Source organism: Apodemus sylvaticus, chromosome 1, assembly GCF_947179515.1.
Source record: "Apodemus sylvaticus chromosome 1, mApoSyl1.1, whole genome shotgun sequence".
Classification (NCBI taxonomy): domain Eukaryota; kingdom Metazoa; phylum Chordata; class Mammalia; order Rodentia; family Muridae; genus Apodemus; species Apodemus sylvaticus.
In genome coordinates, this window is record NC_067472.1 from 184,881,833 (window position 1) to 184,902,407 (window position 20,575).

General features: G+C 43.4%; 2 protein-coding genes across 3 annotated transcripts in view; both read left to right on the forward strand.

Annotated features, from left to right (window-relative positions):
• LOC127672616 (zinc finger protein 59-like) overlaps positions 1 to 16,933 on the forward strand; it is a 52,575-nt gene extending 35,642 nt beyond the window's left edge. The window contains 5 exon segments of the mRNA XM_052167876.1: positions 3,032 to 3,084; positions 4,030 to 4,156; positions 6,035 to 6,133; positions 12,978 to 15,124; positions 15,126 to 16,933. Of these exon segments, the coding sequence (XP_052023836.1) occupies positions 3,052 to 3,084; positions 4,030 to 4,156; positions 6,035 to 6,133; positions 12,978 to 15,124; positions 15,126 to 15,278 (2,559 nt within the window). The 5' untranslated portion in view covers positions 3,032 to 3,051 and the 3' untranslated portion in view covers positions 15,279 to 16,933.
• The window catches only part of LOC127672618 (zinc finger protein 60-like), a 111,456-nt gene that overhangs the window by 35,715 nt on the left and 55,166 nt on the right, over positions 1 to 20,575 (forward strand). The window lies entirely within an intron of this gene.

Genomic DNA, 20,575 nt, shown 5'->3' on the forward strand with positions numbered 1-20,575 from the left:
CGTGGGGTGTGGCTCTGTGGTGTCCAGGTTGGAGTCTCGGTTCTGTCTCCTGGCTCTCGTCCTGTCCTGAACCTTAGCCTGAGGTGAATGAAGCCTGTTAGTGCACAGCCGCCATATACTGAGGGCCTGGTGTGCTTTAGTTGTTGCCCTGTGAGGCCATTTTGGGTTCATTTTCCTCAGTGCTCTGCAGGAGAGGGGACTGTGAGAAATAATGCGATTACTGGTTGGATATTCAAGAAAGTTGACTCAACAACTCTAGGCTTTATGTTGTACATTCTAATCTCCGCATTTGGGAGGCTGAAGAAGGAGACCACTGTGAATTCTGTAGCAGCTTGATCCACATAGCAAGCTCTGGCTGGCTGGTGAGACATGGTGACACCCTGTCTCAACAAGAACACAAACTGAATGTATTAATGTAAAGCAGAGCTTTCTCAGTGTTCGGAGGATTTTTGGTAGCGCGTACAGTGTGATAATTTGGAGACTTTATGTGCATTGGAATGGCTAAATTAACATTTTTGTGATGCGTACACTTACTGTCTGTGCTTCTCAGTCTTTACAAACTGTTAATCACGGTCACCATGCTTCATGATCTGTCTCTGAGCTTGTGTTGTGTGCCTGAAATCTCTCCCACTGTCAACCACGATGCTGCACTTCCAGCCTCTGCCATTTAAACCCTGTTAACCAGCGTTTCACTGTCCCAGTGAGATGCCAGTGTCGGATTCTACATGAGTGAGATTGTGAGTACTTGTCTTTTGGTTTAAAGATTAACTTTTTTATTTATTTATGTATTTGTTTATTATTAGATATTTGCTTTGTTTACATTTCAAATGTAAATATCCCCTTTCCTCGTTACCCCTCTGAAATCCCCTATCCTGTTCCCCCTCTACTTGCTGACAACACCTACACACACACCACCAATTTCCTGACTTGCATTCCCCTATTCTGGGGAATCCAGCCTTCACAGGACCGATGGCCTCTCCTTCTATTTTTTTGTTTTTTTGGTTTTTGTTTTTTTTGTTTGGATTTTTGGTTTTTTCGAGACAGGGTTTCTCTGTGTAGCCCTGGCTGTCCTGGAACTCACTCTGTAGACCAGGCTGGCCTCAAACTCAGAAATCCGCCTGCCTCTGCCTCCCAGAGTGCTGGGATTACAGGCGTGCGCCACCCTCGCCCGGCCCTCTCCTTCTATTGATGTCTGAACTGGCCATCCTCTGCTACATATGTAGCTGGAGCCATGGGTCTTCCATGTATAATCTCTGGTTGGTGATTTAGTCCCTGAACTATTTTTCTTGAAACATAAGTGTAGAAAGTAATGTGCCCATGGGCACAGGTGGTCTAGGGCCCTGAGGAACAGGACCCCCTGGGGCTGGCGATACAGACACTGTGAGCTGTCAGGAGAGTGAACTCTGTCCTCTGGAAAAGCCGGAGCAGCTCTCAGCCTCTGAGCCATCCCCCAGCCCCAGCGTCTGTCTTTCTCTTTAGCTTACTGAACTTGTTATTCTCTGTGTGCGTCCATATTGTAGTAAGTGGTTCAGTGTGTGTGAGCCCCGTTCTCCGTGGGCTTTGTCCACCCGTCTGTAGGTCGCAGATCACTGCTGTGGACATGGTGCTGGAATGAAGCGGGAGTGAGACTGTCTCTTGGAAGTGTGTAAAAATGTACAAATATTATAAATAGTATAGAATGTGCTCTTCCAACCTGGCTCAGTGGGTGCAATGCCTGCAAACAATGAAATGTGCAGTGCCAGATGCAGCAGTGCATGTCTGCAGTGCCAGATGCAGCAGTGCATGTCTGCAGTGCCAGATGCAGCAGTGCATGTCTGCAGTCCCAGCCCTCCTATGGCAAGACGGGGGTGGGGACAAGAGAATCCCTGCAGGCTGGCTAGCCTGGTGTACACAGAGATGGACAGGAAGGAAGGAAAATGATAGAAGGAAAAGTGGTTTGTAAACTTTCTGGGGATATAAAAATGTAAAATTTCATAAGATGATCAGATGTGTACTTGAGAGGAGAGGGAGGAAGGAGCATTAGGTGTTCAAGGCCGGCCTGGTATACAGGAGACTGAAAAACAGATAGACAGTCCCACAGTGGATGGAACAAAGGCTTAGACCTGTTGCCTAGGGCTCTGGGTCCCCATCTGGTGAGAGCTGCTCCCAGGTGCCACATCTTAGGGAGCTCTGAGGGGGTGTGTGCCACTCAGACCTTGTGACGTGAGGGCCAGTGCTTCTGGGTGTGGTACAGAGCACACGACAGTCCTCACACAGCCCAGGACAGGGCAGTTATGTCAGCGTGCTGAGGCTGAGGACCCAGTTCTAGGACCAAAGACTCAGGACACCCGGAGCCAATGTGGTATTATTATGTTCAAAATCTCCCATAATACGGAAAGAGGGAAACAGATCATACTCCCCTCCTGTGACAGGATGTTTTACAGCTAGTTATCTTCGTAAAGGATCATGGCTTAACTGACACAACATAAGTGTTGTCACAGACGAGCTAAGGCTCTCAGGAGAGTGTCCCACAGTGCATAGCCCCATTCACTAAAAGTGGGCACAGAATGCTGGACCCCGCCTGAGCACTGCAGCTGCAGCCCCTCCAGCCTTGCTGGGCTTCAGCCCTGAGTTTACAAAGGAGGTGCCATTCAGATGCTGGGAGCCCCTGGGAGCCTTGGTAGGTGGGGTTCCAGTAGGAAGATGTGCTCACAGTAGGCGGAGCTGCCCAGGGGCAGGGCTAGCTGGATCTCAGGGTGGGATGGGATCCCTTCTGCTGGCATCCTCTGGAGGAAGTTCAAGGCAGACATGTCTATGCCCTGCCCTCCCACACTGACCCCTGTGCAGGGGGTTGTCTGGGGTTAGGAGAGGGTTGGCTCTGTGTAGACTCCTGTGTGCTTCTAATTTGTGTGTGGACACTGTGAGCGGCGGGAGGGAGAGAGTGAGTGGGGGTGCTTGAGAAATAATCATAGTCAATGAAATCACAGTGACAGAAGTCAGCCTGGGAACATCAAGTCACAATCCAATGAAAGGCTTTCTTTTTGTCCCCCAGGGGAGGAAGCCTGAAGAAGAATGGCCAGCTCCACTTCTCACCACATGGTCTGTGTAAGTTGACATTTCTCTCTGACCTAGGGTGACTTTCAGGTTAGGTGACTCCTGCCCTCCCTCCCTCCTGAAGCTTCCCAAGGATCCGGGATCCCCAGCCCAGTCTGCCCCTCTGCAGTGAGGGTCTGCAGGTCTGAGCACTTCCTGTCTGTCCCTCTTCCCAGCTGGTACTGGGGTTGTCTTTGAACGCATTCCTCCAGGTGTGCTGTCTGCTTGGTCTGTGCTCAGGGAGGACTGTCCCTGCAGTGGACGTGTCAGTCCCTCAGGGGAACAGGGGCCTTGGGGGCTTCAGAGCTCTGAGGTGATGGTCTCATTGACTGCACGGGGAAACCTGATTGACCTCTGTGGTGGTGTCAGGCTGATGACCCAGTGTGTGAGAGTGAGTGTCCTCTGTGCATGTGTGAGGAGGTGACCTCCCTGAGGAGGCTTTAGGGGTGAGTTCAGGTATCAGAGGGAAAGGTCATCCAGGAAGGTGACTGCAGTCTCCAGAGTCAGGGAAGACCTGACACACATTGTCACCTGGAAAGTCTTTTGATTTTTTTAATGGTACAAAAGGTTAAACATAATGTGCACATAATGTGAACTCTTAAATAGTAAGTTTATGGACTCTTATTTACTGAATAAAATCACTCTCATGACAGAAAATCTTAATGACATCATCTTATACCATAATAAACTCAAGGACCCACAGCGTTCCTTATATGATTTCCCTGAGCCCGGTGACATTTCTCCTTTGTGAGGTCTACCCTGAGGGATGTGGATGGAGTGGAGAGGCACAGTGACTGGCTCTGGAGGTGGGCACAGCCATCGTTCATGGGGAGCTCGTGCACTCAGGCACCTTGAGCATTTCCTTATGACCCCCTTCCCACGCTTGAGTCCTTTCCCGTCTGGTTTTCCATCTTGGAAGCTTCCCCAGTTTCACTCTAGTTGTGTTTGCTCTTCCAGGGGTCAGTAACACTTAGGGATGTGGCTGTTGAGTTCTCTCAGGAGGAGTGGGCCTGCCTGGATGCTGCTCAGAAGGTCCTATACAGGGACACGATGTTGGAGACCTACAGCAACCTCGTGGCAGTGGGTAAGCCTGTGCCCCGTGGATGGGGGATGTGTCCTGTACAGTGTGTGCTTTCCTGACTCTGAATTAGGACAGTGCCATCTTTCCAGTGGTAGCTGAAGCTGGGATGGTGGCTGATTCTGTCATTGCTTCACTGGGAAGCCTGAGGCAGAAGATTGCTGTGAGTGCAGGATCACCCTCAGATACATCCTGAGTTCCAGGCTAGCCTAGTCTACAGGGTGAGCCTTTGTTTCAAAGAAAACAAAACAAACACATACATAAAATAAATAAAGAGATAAATCTTAAATGAATCTTGGGCTAGAGAGATAGCTTGGCAGTTAAGAGAACCAGCTATCTTTGTAGATGATCCAGCTTCAATTCCCAGCACTACAGACAGCTCAAAACCAGGTATAACTCGAGGAATCTGATGCCCTCTTGCGTAAATGGGCACCATGCATAGATGTGGTGTTCAGCAGTACATACAGATAAAATAATTTTTTTTTATCTATAGACTATTAAAAGAGGGATCTGAGTTCCTCCCCCATACCATAGGAAGAATGTGAGATCTGTTGGGTTGAAAATGGGAGATTCATGAAGCAACTGCTTGCCCGCCCCTGTTGGTCCTCTCAGGAGAGAGCCTGTCTCAGATACTAACGTGGGGAGCAGTCAACAAACACACCTAACACTGCTCTCTGCCCTATGTATACATGCATGTACATGTGTGCAAAGACCTTCATGAGCACCTGTAAACCCCTTACATGCATAACTAAATAAAAGAGACATTATTATTTACTTATTAGTGAATCAATAGAGTTGACTCAAAAACAGAAGTGGGCACCGTGTGTTTCCTTCAATGAATACTTCCTTTGCCTGCTTTGTAGTGGAAATTCTAGGATGTGAAGTTTCTTTTTTGTTGAGCAGATCTGAAGACTGATGTGTAAATTTTAACAAAGGCAACATAAATAACAATAATGAGAATAGTTTGCATGGCTGTGTGTCAGGAGCATCCCCAGTATGCTCAAGGCCTTAGTTCTTTCCCCAGCATGCATAAATAAGTAAGTAAATAAATAAATAAATGTAAAAAATGATTTCGTGTTAGTGTAGATCAGATAATCTTTAAAGTACTTGTGATAGTATTTAATCTTAGTATCAACTCTATGAAATAGAAAACATTATTATCATTACTACTACTACTACTACCACTACTAATTTCATGTTTTGAGGCCAGGTCTCACATAGCACAGGCCATCTATGGACTTGCTATGTTGTGACCACATGTGTATGCCACCATGCCGGGATGTTTTACGGAAAATTGAGCATGGAATTTTATGGGCTTGCCTGCGTGAGTGGCATTAGTCGTGAGCTGCAGAGACAGGATTTTCACTAGGCAGTGTAGATTAAGCCTTCTTGTTCTCTCTACTCAATCACATTTGCCTTTTAAGTGACGAGCCCCCATCTGCATTTAAAGGAGATTGATGCTGATATCTTAAGCAGCCAGCTTCTTACCCAGGTGGCGTTTTCTTCCTTATCTGAAGTCTTTCCTCAGCATCATTTTGGCTTTTAGACGTTTCTGAGACAAGGGTCTTGCTGTGCAGGGCAAATGGCCTGGCTTCTTCCTCCCATGCTGGCCTCACAAGGCACGATTCACTGTGCCCAGCCGTGTAGACCTTTATAATAATAAATCTGTAGTTTTAAAATTTACACAGGCATTTTAAAATTTACATCATGGCATACACCTTCAGTCCCAGCATTTGGGAGGCAGAGGCAGTTAGATCAAGTAAATTCAAGGCCAGGCTGGTAACATGTTCCCTACATCCTAGGATTAATAGAGAGACCCAGTCTCAATGAATGAATGAATGAATAAGAGTCTGCACTATGAGCCATCTCTCTCTGTCTTTGAAGTGGGAAGCTGCATTTCCAAGCCCGATCTGATCGTCTTACTGGAGCAGCAGAAAGAGCCCTGGATGGCTGTGAAGGAAGAAACAGACAGGCTGAGCCCAGGTGAGTGAGAGTGAGGTGAGCCTGCAGCCCTGCAGCATAGCCTGTGCTCAGAGAGGCTCCACAGAGCTGACCCTGGATGACCAAAAAAGACTAGAAAAGAGTTGCAAGGCGAACCAATGCAAAAACATTGTTCACTGTCTGTACCCTTTTCAAACATCACATATCCTATTAAGAATCTGCCCCAGCAAAACGTCACATGCCCTTTCCCCAAAGAGTTTCCGGAAAACCACCATGGATCTGTTCTCAGTAAAACAGCCTCTCACATGTCTGCTTGAGCAGAACATCCTCTCATAAGACAGCTTCCAGAAAAACATCACATGACACAACTAAGTCTCCAGAAATTTCCACTTTATTAGTGTCTGAGATTTTTCTTCCATCTCTCATTGGATACTCTTGCCTCTGAAGATCCTGTTGGAGTTTGTAAACTTTATTTTCAGATGTTTCTCAGTTTTAGTTTTCTTTATTGAGTCTATCTGTGCTTTCAGGTCTTGAGCTGTTTCCTTCATTTCCTTCCACTGTTTGTGTTTTAATAGACTGCTTTAAGGGATGTCTTCCTCTTTAATGACTTTTTCATATTTTAAAAGTCTGTTTAAATATTTTTCTTGCGTTTCAGAAATGTTGTAATACTCAGGGACTGCTGTGGTACAGTTACTGGGCTCTGGCTCATACACAGTATCCTAGCTTTTATTATGTTTTTTTTTGTATTGACTTTTAGGCATCTGCATTTGTGAAGTGCTTTTATCTGATCTTGTCTTTGTTGGCTGGATTTTTTGTTATTTGGTTTCTGTCGCCCTCTCTGGTTCTTAGGAGAGTGTAGTAGCTATGTATTACTTGGAAGGAGATTCTCGTGGAATCCTAATGGGTACAGACTCTGAGGATTCTGTAAATATGTTCCTAGGTAAAGGGAGCTGACACTTAGGAATGGGGAGTGGCCAAGAGGGCTGTGCTCAGGGATTGTGGTGGTTTGAATATGCTTGGCCCAGGGAGTGGTACTATTAGGAGGTGTGGCTTTGTTGGACGAAGTGTAACACTGTGGGGGTGGGCTTTGAGACCCTCCTCCTAACCACGTGGGAGCTAGTCTTCTTCTAGCAGCCTTCAGATAAAGAAGTAGAACTCTCATCTCTTCCTGCACCATGCCTGCCTGGACAGAGCTAGGCTGCCTCCTGATGATACTGGACTGAACCTTTGAACCTTTAAGCCAGCCCCAATTAAAATGTTATTCTATAAGAGTTGCCTTGGTCATGGTGTCTGTTCACAGCAGCAAAACCTTACTAAGGCAGAAGTTGGTACCAGAGATACCTGTGATAGCCTGACTGTGCTTTTGTTCGGAAGAATGTGGATTTTAGGACTTTGGACTGGGAAAGCAGTAGAATCCTTTAAATGCCGATTAATAGGCTATTCTAGTAGGAATATAGAAGACTTTGTTGCTGAGAATGATTTGAACTATGCAGACCTGGCCCAAAATGTTTCAGTAGAGAAGAATTTCAGTATGTGGCCTAGAGACTGGTTTTGTGGCATTTTGGTGAAGAAGGTAGTTGCTTTTTGCCGTTGTCTGAAGAGTCTCCCTGAGGGTAAGCTGAAGAGATTTTGATTAATTGCTTTGAAAAAGTAAGTCTCAAAAGAGCCTGGTATATTGTTGTGTGGTTACTACAGTTCACTCTTAGGAAGAGTGTTTTAATGATAAGGAGCAAGCTGAGAAAGGGAAAAAATATAAAATATGTGGTTCGAGTATTAAAGGGGCACCAGGAAATAGAATGGAGCTGAGTCCTGTGTCCTAGGAGATAACAGATTAAAGCAGTGAGACTTTGGGGCAAGATCCCACCCAGCTAAATTTAGGTCAAGGCATGGTGAGACACACTTCTAATCCCAGGAGAAAAAGCCAAGCAGAGCTCTGCTTTCAAGGACAGCCTGGGACGAGCAAGTTCTAGGTGAAGAGAAGCTTAAATCCAGGTGTGATGGTATACAACTTTAATCCCAGGAAACAGCCATGCAGATGACTTGAGTTCAAGGCCAATCTACAGAGCAAGTTCCAGGACAGCCAAGCTTAGGCAGTGAGAGAGTTGAAAACCAGAAAACTAGTAATAGAATAAGGGAGCCATGTTCCACCTCTGGAAGCAGCAGAACCAGCAGCTTTGGTTTTGTGGCTCTGGCTCTAGAGTCCTGATTAGAAGGGACTACTGGACAATTTATCTTGGTTAGCTAGAGCTAAGAAACTACCAGCGATTAAGAAAAGATGGGTAGCACTAATAATGGCTAGAAGTGTTTTCTGAGAGCACAAAGAAGCTGTGTTCCAGAGATAACCAAGGTTGTACCTCATGCTGCAGCTAGACTTGGTAATGTATAAGAATCGGGTTTTGAAAGTATGAAGGGGTCATGGAGCGCAGCTAAGGCTTGGCACTGTGAGAGGCCAGGGAAGGCCATTGGTGAGAGGTGCCGCTTCAGTTGCAGTTGATTGCCCAGGACTAAAGGGGTCATGCAAAGGAGTTGAGACTTGACACTGTGATGGGAACATATGAGAGGCTGTTGGTGAAGCATCATTACAGTTGAAGACCCCAGTATATTGAAGATGCAAGTACCATGGCATGATCACTAAGAACAGCAGCAGCAGTGGAGTGGTGTCAACCAGAACCTAGAGTGCTACAGAGGACATGTGGCCCAAGCCCTTTGGATGAGTCCAGAAGATCATGTGGGGATCCCAGATATTGGAACAAAGAGCTGCAAAGTTGAAGTTGTCTTGGAGACCCCAAGATGTTTAAGATGCCGAGGTTGTGGGATATCTGCTGAGGAAAGCTTCTAACGGAGTGGAACCAGCCCAGGAGAAAGAAGTTTGTTGTAGTCAACAAAGATGAAAAAAGATTTGGAGATCTGAAGACTGCTTTGACATCAGATCTGGAGATGCAGAGTTTGGAGTTTTCCCAGCTTGTTTCTTGCCTTGCTTTAGAGATTGCAGTTAAGTGATTGGATGAATCTCAGAAGAGACTTTGAACTTTGGACCTTTAACACTGTTGAGACTGCTATAGACTATGGGGACTTTGGAATTTGGACTAAATGTATTTTCTCTTATGCTATGTCTAGGTATGCTCCCCATAGAGCACATAGGGTGTTTGAACAAGCCTATAGGGGACAGGGAGTGAAAGGTGGTGGTTTAAATTTGCTTGGCCCAGGAAATGCCACTATTAGGAGGTGTGACCTTGTTGGAGGAAGTGTGTCACTGTGGGGGTTGGCAGTGAGACCCTCCTGCTAACCACATGGGAGCCAGTCTTCTCCTAGAGGCCTTCAGATGAAGATGTAGAACTCTCAGCTCCTCCTGCACCATGCCTGTCTGAACTTTACCATGCTTCCACGTTGATGATAATGGACTGAACCTCTGAACCTGTAAAGCAGCTCCAATAAGGGTTGCCTTGGTCATTGTAGCTGTTCACAGCAGTAAAGTCCTAACCAAGCAGGGATCCATAGGAAGGAGGAAAGCAGGTGATCCTCTAGGATCTGCTTATTCCCCTGGGAATGGGGACAAAGTGAGGTGAGGCCACAGCAGATTGTCTGCTACAGAACTAGCATGAGACCGGGGACTGGACTTTTAGGAATGGAAGGAAGGAGAGGTGAAGCCGTGCAGTTCACTGACCAGATGGTCTTTGAGTTTCTAGGGATGGCGTGATGGTGTTGGAGGGCTGGGGTAAAGCAGTTAATATAGAGAAGGACGTTTGGAGGTGTACATCTGTGTGATGGACTGGACATGATGACAGGTGATTAAGGGAGGGTAAGCAGGTGGTCTGCTACAGAGCTGGGCTGAGACTGGGGAATTGTATTTGGAGGGGAGGAGACATAGGCAAAGATCTTCAGTTATCCTACCTGTTTCCCTGGGTGGATATCTTTAAACTTAATAATTCTAAGGATTTCTGTTTTGTTTCTTCTATTTTTTTTTTTTTTTTTAAGCTTGGCTTTTCTTTCTCACACAGGGTCTCAGTATGTAGCTGAGAACTCCTGATACTGCTACCACTGGCTTCTTTTTGCTGGGATTAAAATTGTGTACTACCACCACAGCCACCACTACAGATTTTTACCTTCTTTCTTCTTTTAAGAATTCCAAGTCCAGGCCAGTTCTCTTATAGCATAACAGATATTATTTATTATTATGTATTTGTGTGGTATAGGCATGAATTTTTTGCAACCTTCTTTAATTAGTGATCAACCTGTTTTACTCACCAGAAGTAGCAGAAGACAAAAGTTATTAGAATATGAGGGAAGTGGACCTGTTTAGCAATAGTTCTTTGGGGGAGCTTGATCTTCTTGGGCAGCAGTTCAGTCCCATAGGAAACACCAAATATGACTCAACAGCTATGGACCAGTCCTCTAGGCAGGCAGACACCACTCACTAACCAGCAGCTATCGATCGTTCAATCATGAAGAAACTACAAGGCTCACCAACTGGCCCAAGGCTGCTGAAGAGGCAAGAAGCTGCAAGAACTCTACAAGCAGTTCTTCGGCAAGTTTCTCTCACTGTTGGCCATACCATAAGCTGAGCTCAACAATGCTATGTAAGGCAAACCAATACAAGCATGTTGTTAGCGAAGAATAGGGAGGCAGAGCAAAGCAAACCAATGCTCTGCTCCCATTGTCTGTGGGGTCATTTATACTTTATCATGTGTCCTTTCACATGTCTGCAGTACCAGAACATCCTTTCACCTGTGTCTGATTCAGGAAACATTCTTTCACATGTCTGCTTTAGGAAGACATCCTTTCACCCATGCGCCCCAGGAAAACATCATTTGACATAATCAACTTTCCAAACAAACCAGAAACTTCCATTTCACTGCCGTATAGTTTTTTCTTAGGATTTGGCTTAAAAACTCTTACCGAACAGTATGTGTTAGGATAAAGTGGTAAGCTGTGCATACCTTTGGAAGGTGTGTGGCTAAGAAAGTATACCACACAACTGATCTAGTGTTCCAGGTTCATTTGTGGTTGGGGCTGTAGTGTGATTTTTCTTGTGCTCTTGACCCTTTAAAGATCAACTGGCCTTTTATGAATTCTTTTCCATTAGAACTGATGGAGCTTCAGTACAGGATATAAAAAGCCAGCAGAGTGAGAGGAGAAGGCTGTTGGGACAGAAGACATTGTAAGGAGACAGTTGAGTCAAGAGAAACTGAGCTGAGCAGATAGGCTAAATAGTTGTTATAGTTTGGAGCTGCTAGTTTTGGGGAAACTGGGAGAAGGGACTGTTTTTAAAGCTCAGTGTTGGGGATCTGAGGGAGGTAAGGTTGGGAAAAACATTTGAATGGGCTTGGCTGAAAATTTGGATTGGTGGGAAAGAAATTAGATTCAGGGATTATCTCTCTCTGTCTCTGTCTCTCTCTATCTCTCTCTATCTCTCTGTCTCTATCTATCTATACATCTATCTATCATCTATCCATCCATCCATCCATCTTCCCTCTCTTCCTTTCTCTCCTATTTAGTGTTAAGGGATGGAACCTGAGGATAAGGGGTCAGAAGAAAAAAGAACCCACAGAGTGGCAAATACCAGCTCCAAGGGTGAAATTGAAAGACTGTCTTGGTGGAAGCATGAGAGGGGGCGGGCAGAAGGAGGCAGAGAGAAAGACAGAGAAAACAAGGCGAGGATTGAGAGAGAAAGACAGAATAGGAGAGAGAGCTGGGATTGCTGGGGCCTTCTATGGGCTGCTCCCGGCACACCTGATAGCTGTGGGTAATGGTATAAGCTTCTGCTGCTAGGATCCTGAGGGCAGGCTGGTGGAAATGTCTGATTGTTGACAGTGTGTATTTCAAGTAGAATGAAAATAAGCATGTTAGGTTATTTCAGCACAGTTATAACCTCATTAAGCAGACAATTTATAGACAGACTTTTGGCTACTTCATGGGTTTCTTTTTCTACCACTGTACTCTGCCCTTATTTATTCCACCCTCCCAAACTCTCAACACTGGGTAGGACAGAAAGAAGGCTTGAGTGGAAAGGGGGTGTCAATATTGTTAGACTATGCCGTGCTGATTAGAAGTGTCGAATTTCATGGAACAAATTTGATCTTGACTATCAAGATGTCCAATTTTTCTTCTCATCTCTTTGTACATGACCACTTGACAAACTTCATCAACAGCAGCAGCTGTACCCCTCTCCAGACTCTAGCATTTATATACCCTCTCAAAAGTCCCCCCAAAATCACACACTTGCACAAACTATCTGCAACTGGAAAAACCAAGCCCCCGCTAGAGTACAAGGCAAATCATAGTCATCTGCTGTGGACAATCTGAAATAGCCCCATATCCCACACCTAGGATTAAAACCATATGTTGGAGGGGGTGGCATACACCTTTAATCCAGCACAGGGGAAACAGAGCCAGGCAGATCTACAAAACTGAGCCCAGGGCAACCAGGGCTGTTACATAGGAAAAACAACAAACAAAAAGAAAAAAAGACAAAAAGAAGCAAAACAAAACATTCCCATAACATTTCTATGTTTTTAAAGAAACCAGAATTCTTTTTTTTTGTTTTTTTGTTTTTTTTTTGTTTTTTTTTTGTTTTTTTTTTGAGACAGGGTTTCTCTGTGTAGCCCTGGCTGTCCTGGAACTCACTCTGTAGACCAGGCTGGCCTCGAACTCAGAAATCCGCCTGCCTCTGCCTCCCAAGTGCTGGGATTACAGGCGCCTGGCCAGAATTCTTACTATAGATATGTCTTCCCATTTCCAGCTTGTTCTACTGTAAACTGTATTGTTTTACATAAACTTTATTTATTGCTGCTCTCCTTGCTCCTGTTACTTTAGAATCTAGTCATTCATTTAATAGCTTTTATGTTTCAGGAAAATAAAGTATTCTTTTTTTCTTCTTTGCTTTCAGACTTGGAGACGGATTATGATGCTGAAAATTTATCACCAGAAAATCCTATTAATAATAGAAAATTTCTCAAACAGAGCATAAAGCAATTAAGTAGAACTTTTGACCCTAAGGACTCTAGTACTAGTAATGGCCCCAACTATAGTACATTCTATGGACTGCAGGATTGTCAAGGAGATGCTGGCCCACAGATTACTAACAAGGCAGAAATGCCTGCTCATACCTGCCAGACTCTTGCTCACAACATAGAAAAGCCATATGAATGTAAAGAGTGTGGGAAGTGCTTTGGTTGTAGGTCAACTCTTACTCAGCATCAGAGTATTCACACTGGAGAGAAGCCCTATGAATGTAAGGAGTGTGGGAAGGCCTTCAGACTCCCGCAACAGCTTGCAAGACATCAGAAGTTTCACAGTGGTGAGAAACCTTTCAAATGTAATGAATGTGGAAAGGGTTTTCATCTTCCTGACCTGCTCAAGTACCATAAAACCATTCACACAGGTGAAAAACCATTTGAGTGCAGGGAATGTGGGAAGTCCTTCAACCGAGTCTCCAACCTGGTCGCACATAGGATTATTCATGCAGATGTGAAACCATACGAATGTAATGAGTGTGGGAAAGCTTTTAAACGGCGCTCAAACCTCGTGCAGCATCAGAAAATTCATTCTGATGAGAGACCCTTTCAGTGCAAGGACTGTGGAAAGGGCTTCATTGTTCTGGCCCAGCTCACACGGCACCAGAACATTCACACTGGGGAGAAGTCATTTGAATGTCATGAATGTGGGAAGGCCTTCAGACTCCCCCAGCAGCTTACAAGACATCAGAAGTCTCACAGTGGTGAGAAACCTTTCAAATGTAATGAGTGTGGGAAGGCTTTTCATCTTCCTGACCTGCTCAAGTACCATCAGACCATTCACACAGGCACAAAACCGTTTGAGTGCAGGGACTGTGGGAAGTCCTTCCACCGAGTCTCCAACCTGGTTGAACATAGGCTTATTCATGCAGATGTGAAGCCACACAAATGTAACGAGTGTGGGAAAGCCTTTAAACGACACAAAAGCCTCACGCAACATCAGAAAATCCATTCTGGTGAGAGACCCTTTGAGTGCAAGGACTGTGGGAAGGCCTTCATTGTTCTCACTCATCTCACACGGCACCAGACTATTCACACTGGGGAGAAGTCATTTGAGTGCAAGGAATGTGGCAAGAAATTCAGAACTGCCACACACCTGGTTATGCACCAGACTATTCATACCGGCGAGAAACCCTTTGGATGTAATGTATGTGGGAAGGCTTTTCGGCTTCAGGTGTACCTTTCTGAACATCAGAAAATTCACATTGAAGAAAAACCCTTTAAGTGTAAGCTCTGTGGGTCAGCCTTTAGACGTAAGTACCAACTTAATGAGCATTACACAATCCATACTGATGAGAAACCCTATCAGTGCAAGGAATGTGGGAAATGCTTTCGTCAAAGGTCAAATTTTACAGAACACCAGAGTATTCACACTGGAAACAAACCCTTTGAGTGTAAAGAATGTGGTAAGTTCTTTAGACTTAATACACTTCTCATTCGCCATCAGAAGTCTCACAGTGGTGAGAGACCTTATGAGTGTAAAGACTGTGGAAAGACTTTTCATCTTCCCAGTGAGCTTAATAACCATCAAATTGTTCATACAAGCAAGAGACCTTTTGAATGCAAGGTATGTGGGAAGTCCTTCAAGCGCGAATCCACCCTCATTCAACATAGTGTTATTCATGCTGGTGTGAAATCATATGAATGTAATGAGTGTGGGAAAGCCTTTATCCATCGCTCAAGCCTGTTCCACCATCGGAAAATTCACTCTGATGAAAAACCTTTCAAGTGTCAGGAATGTGGAAAGGCCTTTGTGGTTCTGGCGTATCTCACTCGGCATCAGAGCATCCATAATGGAGAGAAACCATTTGAATGTCAGCAGTGTGGGTCAGCCTTCAGATATAAGTCCCAACTCAGTAAACATCAGAGAATTCATTCTGATGTGAAACTCTTTCAGTGCATGGAAGGTGGAAATGACTTTGTTCATGGAACAGACCTTAGCATTCATCAGGGAATCCATACTGGTGAGAATCCCTTTCAATGTAATGAATATGGAGAAGCTTTTAAATACCATTACCAATTTCCTTGGACATTTTAGGATTCATTTGGACAAGAATCCTTATGAATGTAAGGAATGTGAGAAATACTTCACACATGGTAGAGATATTAAAGTACATCAAAGAATTCACACTGGTGAAAAACTAATAGCGTTAAAAATGTGGGAAGACTTTTAGTTGAATATGAAACTTGTTTTGACAGTCTAAGTATATTATTAATAAGACATCTTATGTAAGTAAAATGAAAAGGCCTACAGTAATTCTAAACTAGCTAGCTGTATATCAGAGAATTTCTACTGATGAGAAATTCTATGAATATAAGTAAGGTGGCAAAATGTTAAGACTTAGTTCAGCCTTCATGCAATGGCAAAGTCATATTGATAATAAACCCTATCACTGTGTAGAATGTGCAAAGTGCTGTAATTGGAGCTTAGAACTTCTTCAAAATCAAAGAAGCCGTGCTGGTGTCAAATGTAATGAATACAAGGAATGTGGAAACATTTATAGAATTAGCTGTTAAAGCTCATGAGAGTTTGTATAGGTCTGAAACCCTGTGAATATGAAGACTCAGGAAAAGCCTTTATTGTAAATGGTGAGCTTATACAGCATGAAGAAATCCATAATCTCCAGGAGGCCATTGTATGTAAGGACGAAGGACAAGTCGGTGTATGAAAATGTTACTGAACACCAGTGAACTCATCTTGGGAAGACTGTGACTTAAAAGAATGTGGGGACTTTAATCTGTTCTGGGATTTGGTCAATATCAAAATATTCATGTACTGTTGCTACCAAGAAACCCTTTGGGATGAGTATATGGGGAGTCAGTTGTTCAGAGAAAATACTCGGATGAGAATGTCTTTTATTGTCAGAAATACAAGGTAGTAATCATGTTCTTGATTTACTCTCATCTTCTTTGTTGTATTAACTTAATTCACTCATTAGTCACTAAGGGCTGTCAACTAAGGGAAAGCAGTTATTGCAACCAGGTTTGTCTGAGATGCTTTCCCCCACCCCCAACATGGTTCCTAAGATATTAGAGTAGATTTTTACTTTTTGCATAATTTGTTTATGGCCAGCACAGGACCAACCAAAGTCATGGCAATGGATTTATAATAGATAATAAAATCCTTGACAGTATTTGGTCAGTGCCCATGTTCTATAATACAGCTTTTACACAGTTCTGGTTTCATGAGCATTATTGTAATTGTCATGAAAGCCTAATTGCACTTTAGATAGTTTAGGAAAGCCTCATGCTTTTACCCACTATTAAAATTTAAATAACTTTTCTGGATACATGTAATGGACAGTTAGGAACATGAACGTATTTGAATTGTGAGTCCATTTATTAAGTATTTGTGTGGTAACGTTTTAAAACACAGTCACTGATGAATAAGTACTTTCTAAAGGGGTAAAAACCATAAAAAGTTAAAATCCTATTATTTATGCCCTCTCCACACATGAAGATAAACTATACATTTGTGATAGGACAAGAAAGTTCTTGGATCCTCCATCTCTTACTCTTGCTGAGAACATTTTAGCTTTAACTAGAATTTGATTCCCTTGATGGAGAATCTTGTAGAATATCCAATTCTACTGGAGGTCAAAATGCCTCTGATAAATTTATTGTGGCTTCTGTTTAAACCTCCCACTCCAGCTGTCTGCTTATCTTGGCATCTGTTAAACTGCTTGCTTGGACAAAAGCTTCCCCTGCAGCTGCTGAGTAAGATAATAGAGTATGGTTTTGTTCTAAATGCTTGGGATTATACTTGGGTCCCAAAATACCTAAATGTACTCAGAGCTGACTGGAATAAAGACTTTCATTTGGCTCTAAACTGTGTCTGAGTTGGCATCTCTGGTGGGTAACCTGTAACACCTTTACAAAATAGCCAGATTGAAACTACTTATAAAATTACATATGTGAAAAATTTGATCCATGTTGAAAGCTTGGAATAGTCAACACACGTGTATCCTCACCTAGATTGAAAATTGTCAACAATTTACAAGGTTGATCCTGGATTTTCTGTGTATGTAGTTGTTGGGATGTACCATTAATGTTTAGAACTGAATACGGCAAAGCATATCTGAATCCTAGTTATTATAAAGCTGAATTCGGAGAATCAAGAGTTGGAGGCAAGGAGCTGGAGAGATGGCTCAGCAGTTAAGAGCAGTGACTGGGAGCTGGAGAGATGGCTCAGCAGTTAAGAGCAGTGACTGGGGGCTGGAGAGATGGCTCAGGGATTAAGAGCACTGACTGCTCTCCCAAAGTCCTGAGTTCAAATCCCTGCACCCACATGGTGGCTCACAACCATCTGTAATGAGATCTGACTCCCTGTTCTGGAGTGTCTGAAGACAACTACAATGTACTTACATATAATAAATAAACAAATCTTTAAAAAAAAAAGAGAGAGAGCAGTGACTGCTCTTCCAGAGGTCTTGAGTTCAATTCTCAGTAACCACATGGTGGCTCACAATCATCTGTAATGGGTGTGTGAAGACATCTACTCACATATATAAATAAATCCTAATTAAAAAAAAAAAGAATTATAGGCAAGCTTAGCTATATACTGACTTTAAATCCAGCTAAGGCAGTATAGAGACCCCCCATTTAAAGAAAGTTATAGACATGACATTTTATCTGTTATTACATGAGCCAAGATGGAATGCCATCTTTACCATAGATTCATAAGTATTAAGGAGAATATCAAGAATTTTATGGCATGTAGAAATTTATAATTTTCCTCCAAACTTTACTGATTTGAAATGTATAGATCCTGAGGAGACTCCAGTATACATAGAGATTTGGCCTTGCTCTGTCTTTTATTAAATTTTCAGTGTTGATTTAATCTAGAGCTTTTTAAGCACAGTAGGGATGTGCTCAATCAAGCTGCATTCACAGTCCTTAGATATTGTATCTTCTATCCAAAGGAAATTAGTTTCAGATGAAACATTTTGAGTAAGAACACACTGTAGATTGTATGTCTTGTAATATGTTCAGAAACATTTATATGTCAGCTATCACATTACTGATGAAATTAAGTTTCATTTGGATAAGGTGGTAGGTGCCAGAGCTCTATTAAAAGGTCTAGTTTGTTATGGATAAGTAACATAAAAAATGTGGAGAAATTATTACTTCCAAGCATAGATATGTATAGTTTAATCTTAGTTAAATACAAATAAAGATTGATGTAAACTTTAAATGAATAGCATAACAATGCATGGTATAACTTGAATACCATAATTCAAGTTGTGTGGTGTAACTAGTGCTGTACTCAATATTAAACTCCCCTTCTTTCTTGGTTTATATCTTTTCATCCTGTGGCCTATGTAGTTGGCAAACTCAAAACCCACCATTGTGTGAAGAGAAACTGATCCCATGCTGTGGCAGGTGTGGGTAGTGTTGTGGGGGACCCTGATGGTTAATGCATCAGCGTAAAATGGATTTCCCCTTTTGTCCAACCCTGACCAAGGAGACAATTTTCTCTAAGAGTTCTTTAGAAGAATTAAAGGCAGTTGCTAAAAATATTGAATTTTTTTACCCAGTCAGCATTATTAGAAAAGGAAGTTTTAAAACTTAGACGAATTTAAAGGTATAAATAGGTCCCAGTTCCTGAAAGTAGCTCAAAAGGTAACAAGAACAGAAACAAAGCACTGATTTGACAAAGACTTTTGGATAAACTTCAAAGCCACTGTCACCTCTATTGATGAGTTAGGCTACAGATACCCAGCAAAATATTGGTGTCTTGCCCTCGTTCAGAAGAATATCTCTTAGCTGAAAATTGGTTTCTCAATCAAAAAACATCTTTCAGATTGCCAACAAACATACCTGGGGGTGAGGACAGAAATCAGTCCCCCCAGGATTGGCCAGACACCAAGTTCTACTAAACAGCTCAGCTACTCTCGACCAGCCTGAACAATGCTGTGACCCTGGAAACCAAAAGGGAAATTGCAGTCCCTATTGCCTGGCTTACTGAGACAGACTTGAAACACCCTTCTCTTATCTGTGATGAAACCTGGATCTCTGATCATAGACTTGTCCAAAATCTGAGAAAAATAATAAAGAAGGTCAAGACTAGTCACCCTAGGCTCCCGAACCCAAACACTTGCATGAGTCTTATTCTTCCAGAGAAATACATGTACAGTCTTGGACTTGAAAGATGCATTCTTCAGCCTCCCCTTGTTAGAGGTGAGTCAACCCATCTCTGCTTTGGAATGGACAGAGGGAGGTTACAGAGGACAACTTATCTGGACCAGGATGCCCTAAAGATTTAAAAAATATCCAGCCTTCTTTGATGAGACTCTTAAGTGCTGACCTCTTGCCCTTTCGTCAGAAGCTTAAGGGAACAAACTCTCAAAATATGTAGACAACATCTTCCTAGCCTTTAAAACTATCATAGATAGTTTAAAGACCCCTGCAAGAATTAAAGAACTTGGGCTACACAACGTTGGCTCAGAAAGCCCTGCTTTGTACATCAGAGGTCACCTGATAAAGGCAAGCAAAAGGAACCCATCTTTGAGTAAGATTACTGCCGCCTTTCATATCATATCAAAGACCAAGAGACATGTTTGAGAGTTCCCAGGTTCATCTGTGTATTTCTGACTCAGGATATCAGAGTTTGTGAAAATGGCGCCAGTTTTATATACCAGAACAAATTACAGACTGGTTGCCCCATCTGGATAGAGACTAAACCAAAGGCATTTGAGGCTTTAGAAACAGCTGACTTCAGCTCCATCTCTAGCACTTCCAGATACCTCAAAATCTTTTCATCTGATCACAATACAAAAAGGTATTTTTACCTCAAGCTTTGATGCCATGGAAATGCCCTATGACACACCTATCCAAACAACTGGACTCTTGCCAGATCTTTGCTGGCAGGTAGCTGTGAGGAGAGAAGCCCTGACCTGTCTCCAGGACTGAGCAGGATGGTGGATGTCAGCAACTCTAGAAAAAACACACTGAGCTGGGAGTCTTGTTGAAGCAGGAACTTGCTTTATTGCATCAGTCTCTCGCTTTTAGGGAGCAGATGACAAGGGGTATGGGGTGATCTGGTGGGGCTTATGAGGTTATTCTACGACAGCAGTTGCTGGGAAGGCAAGGGTTTGACCAGGTCATGTAGGTTGCATTGAGTCACTCTGCAGCAGAAATTACCAGGACAGGACGGAAAAACTGAAGCCGTTCCTTTAGGCCCAGGATAAGGCCCCCTTTTGATTTTTGTAATGAGCAGGTTGCATGGCTCCTGTCTTAGGTTGTCTCCATGCCTGGGGATCTTACCTGTCTCTGGATACTATGTCTCACACTGGCTCAGATCTTGGCTCCAAGACCTGTCTTAGGTTGTCTCAGCACATCTGAGATCTTACCCATCATCGGGCAAGTGGAGAGCCCAGAAGGGTGGCTCATACTCTGAAGGTCAATCATGTGTTGACCTTGGCTCTTGGGACAGGAGCCTTTGATAAAGGAGCTCAATGTGATCAAGACT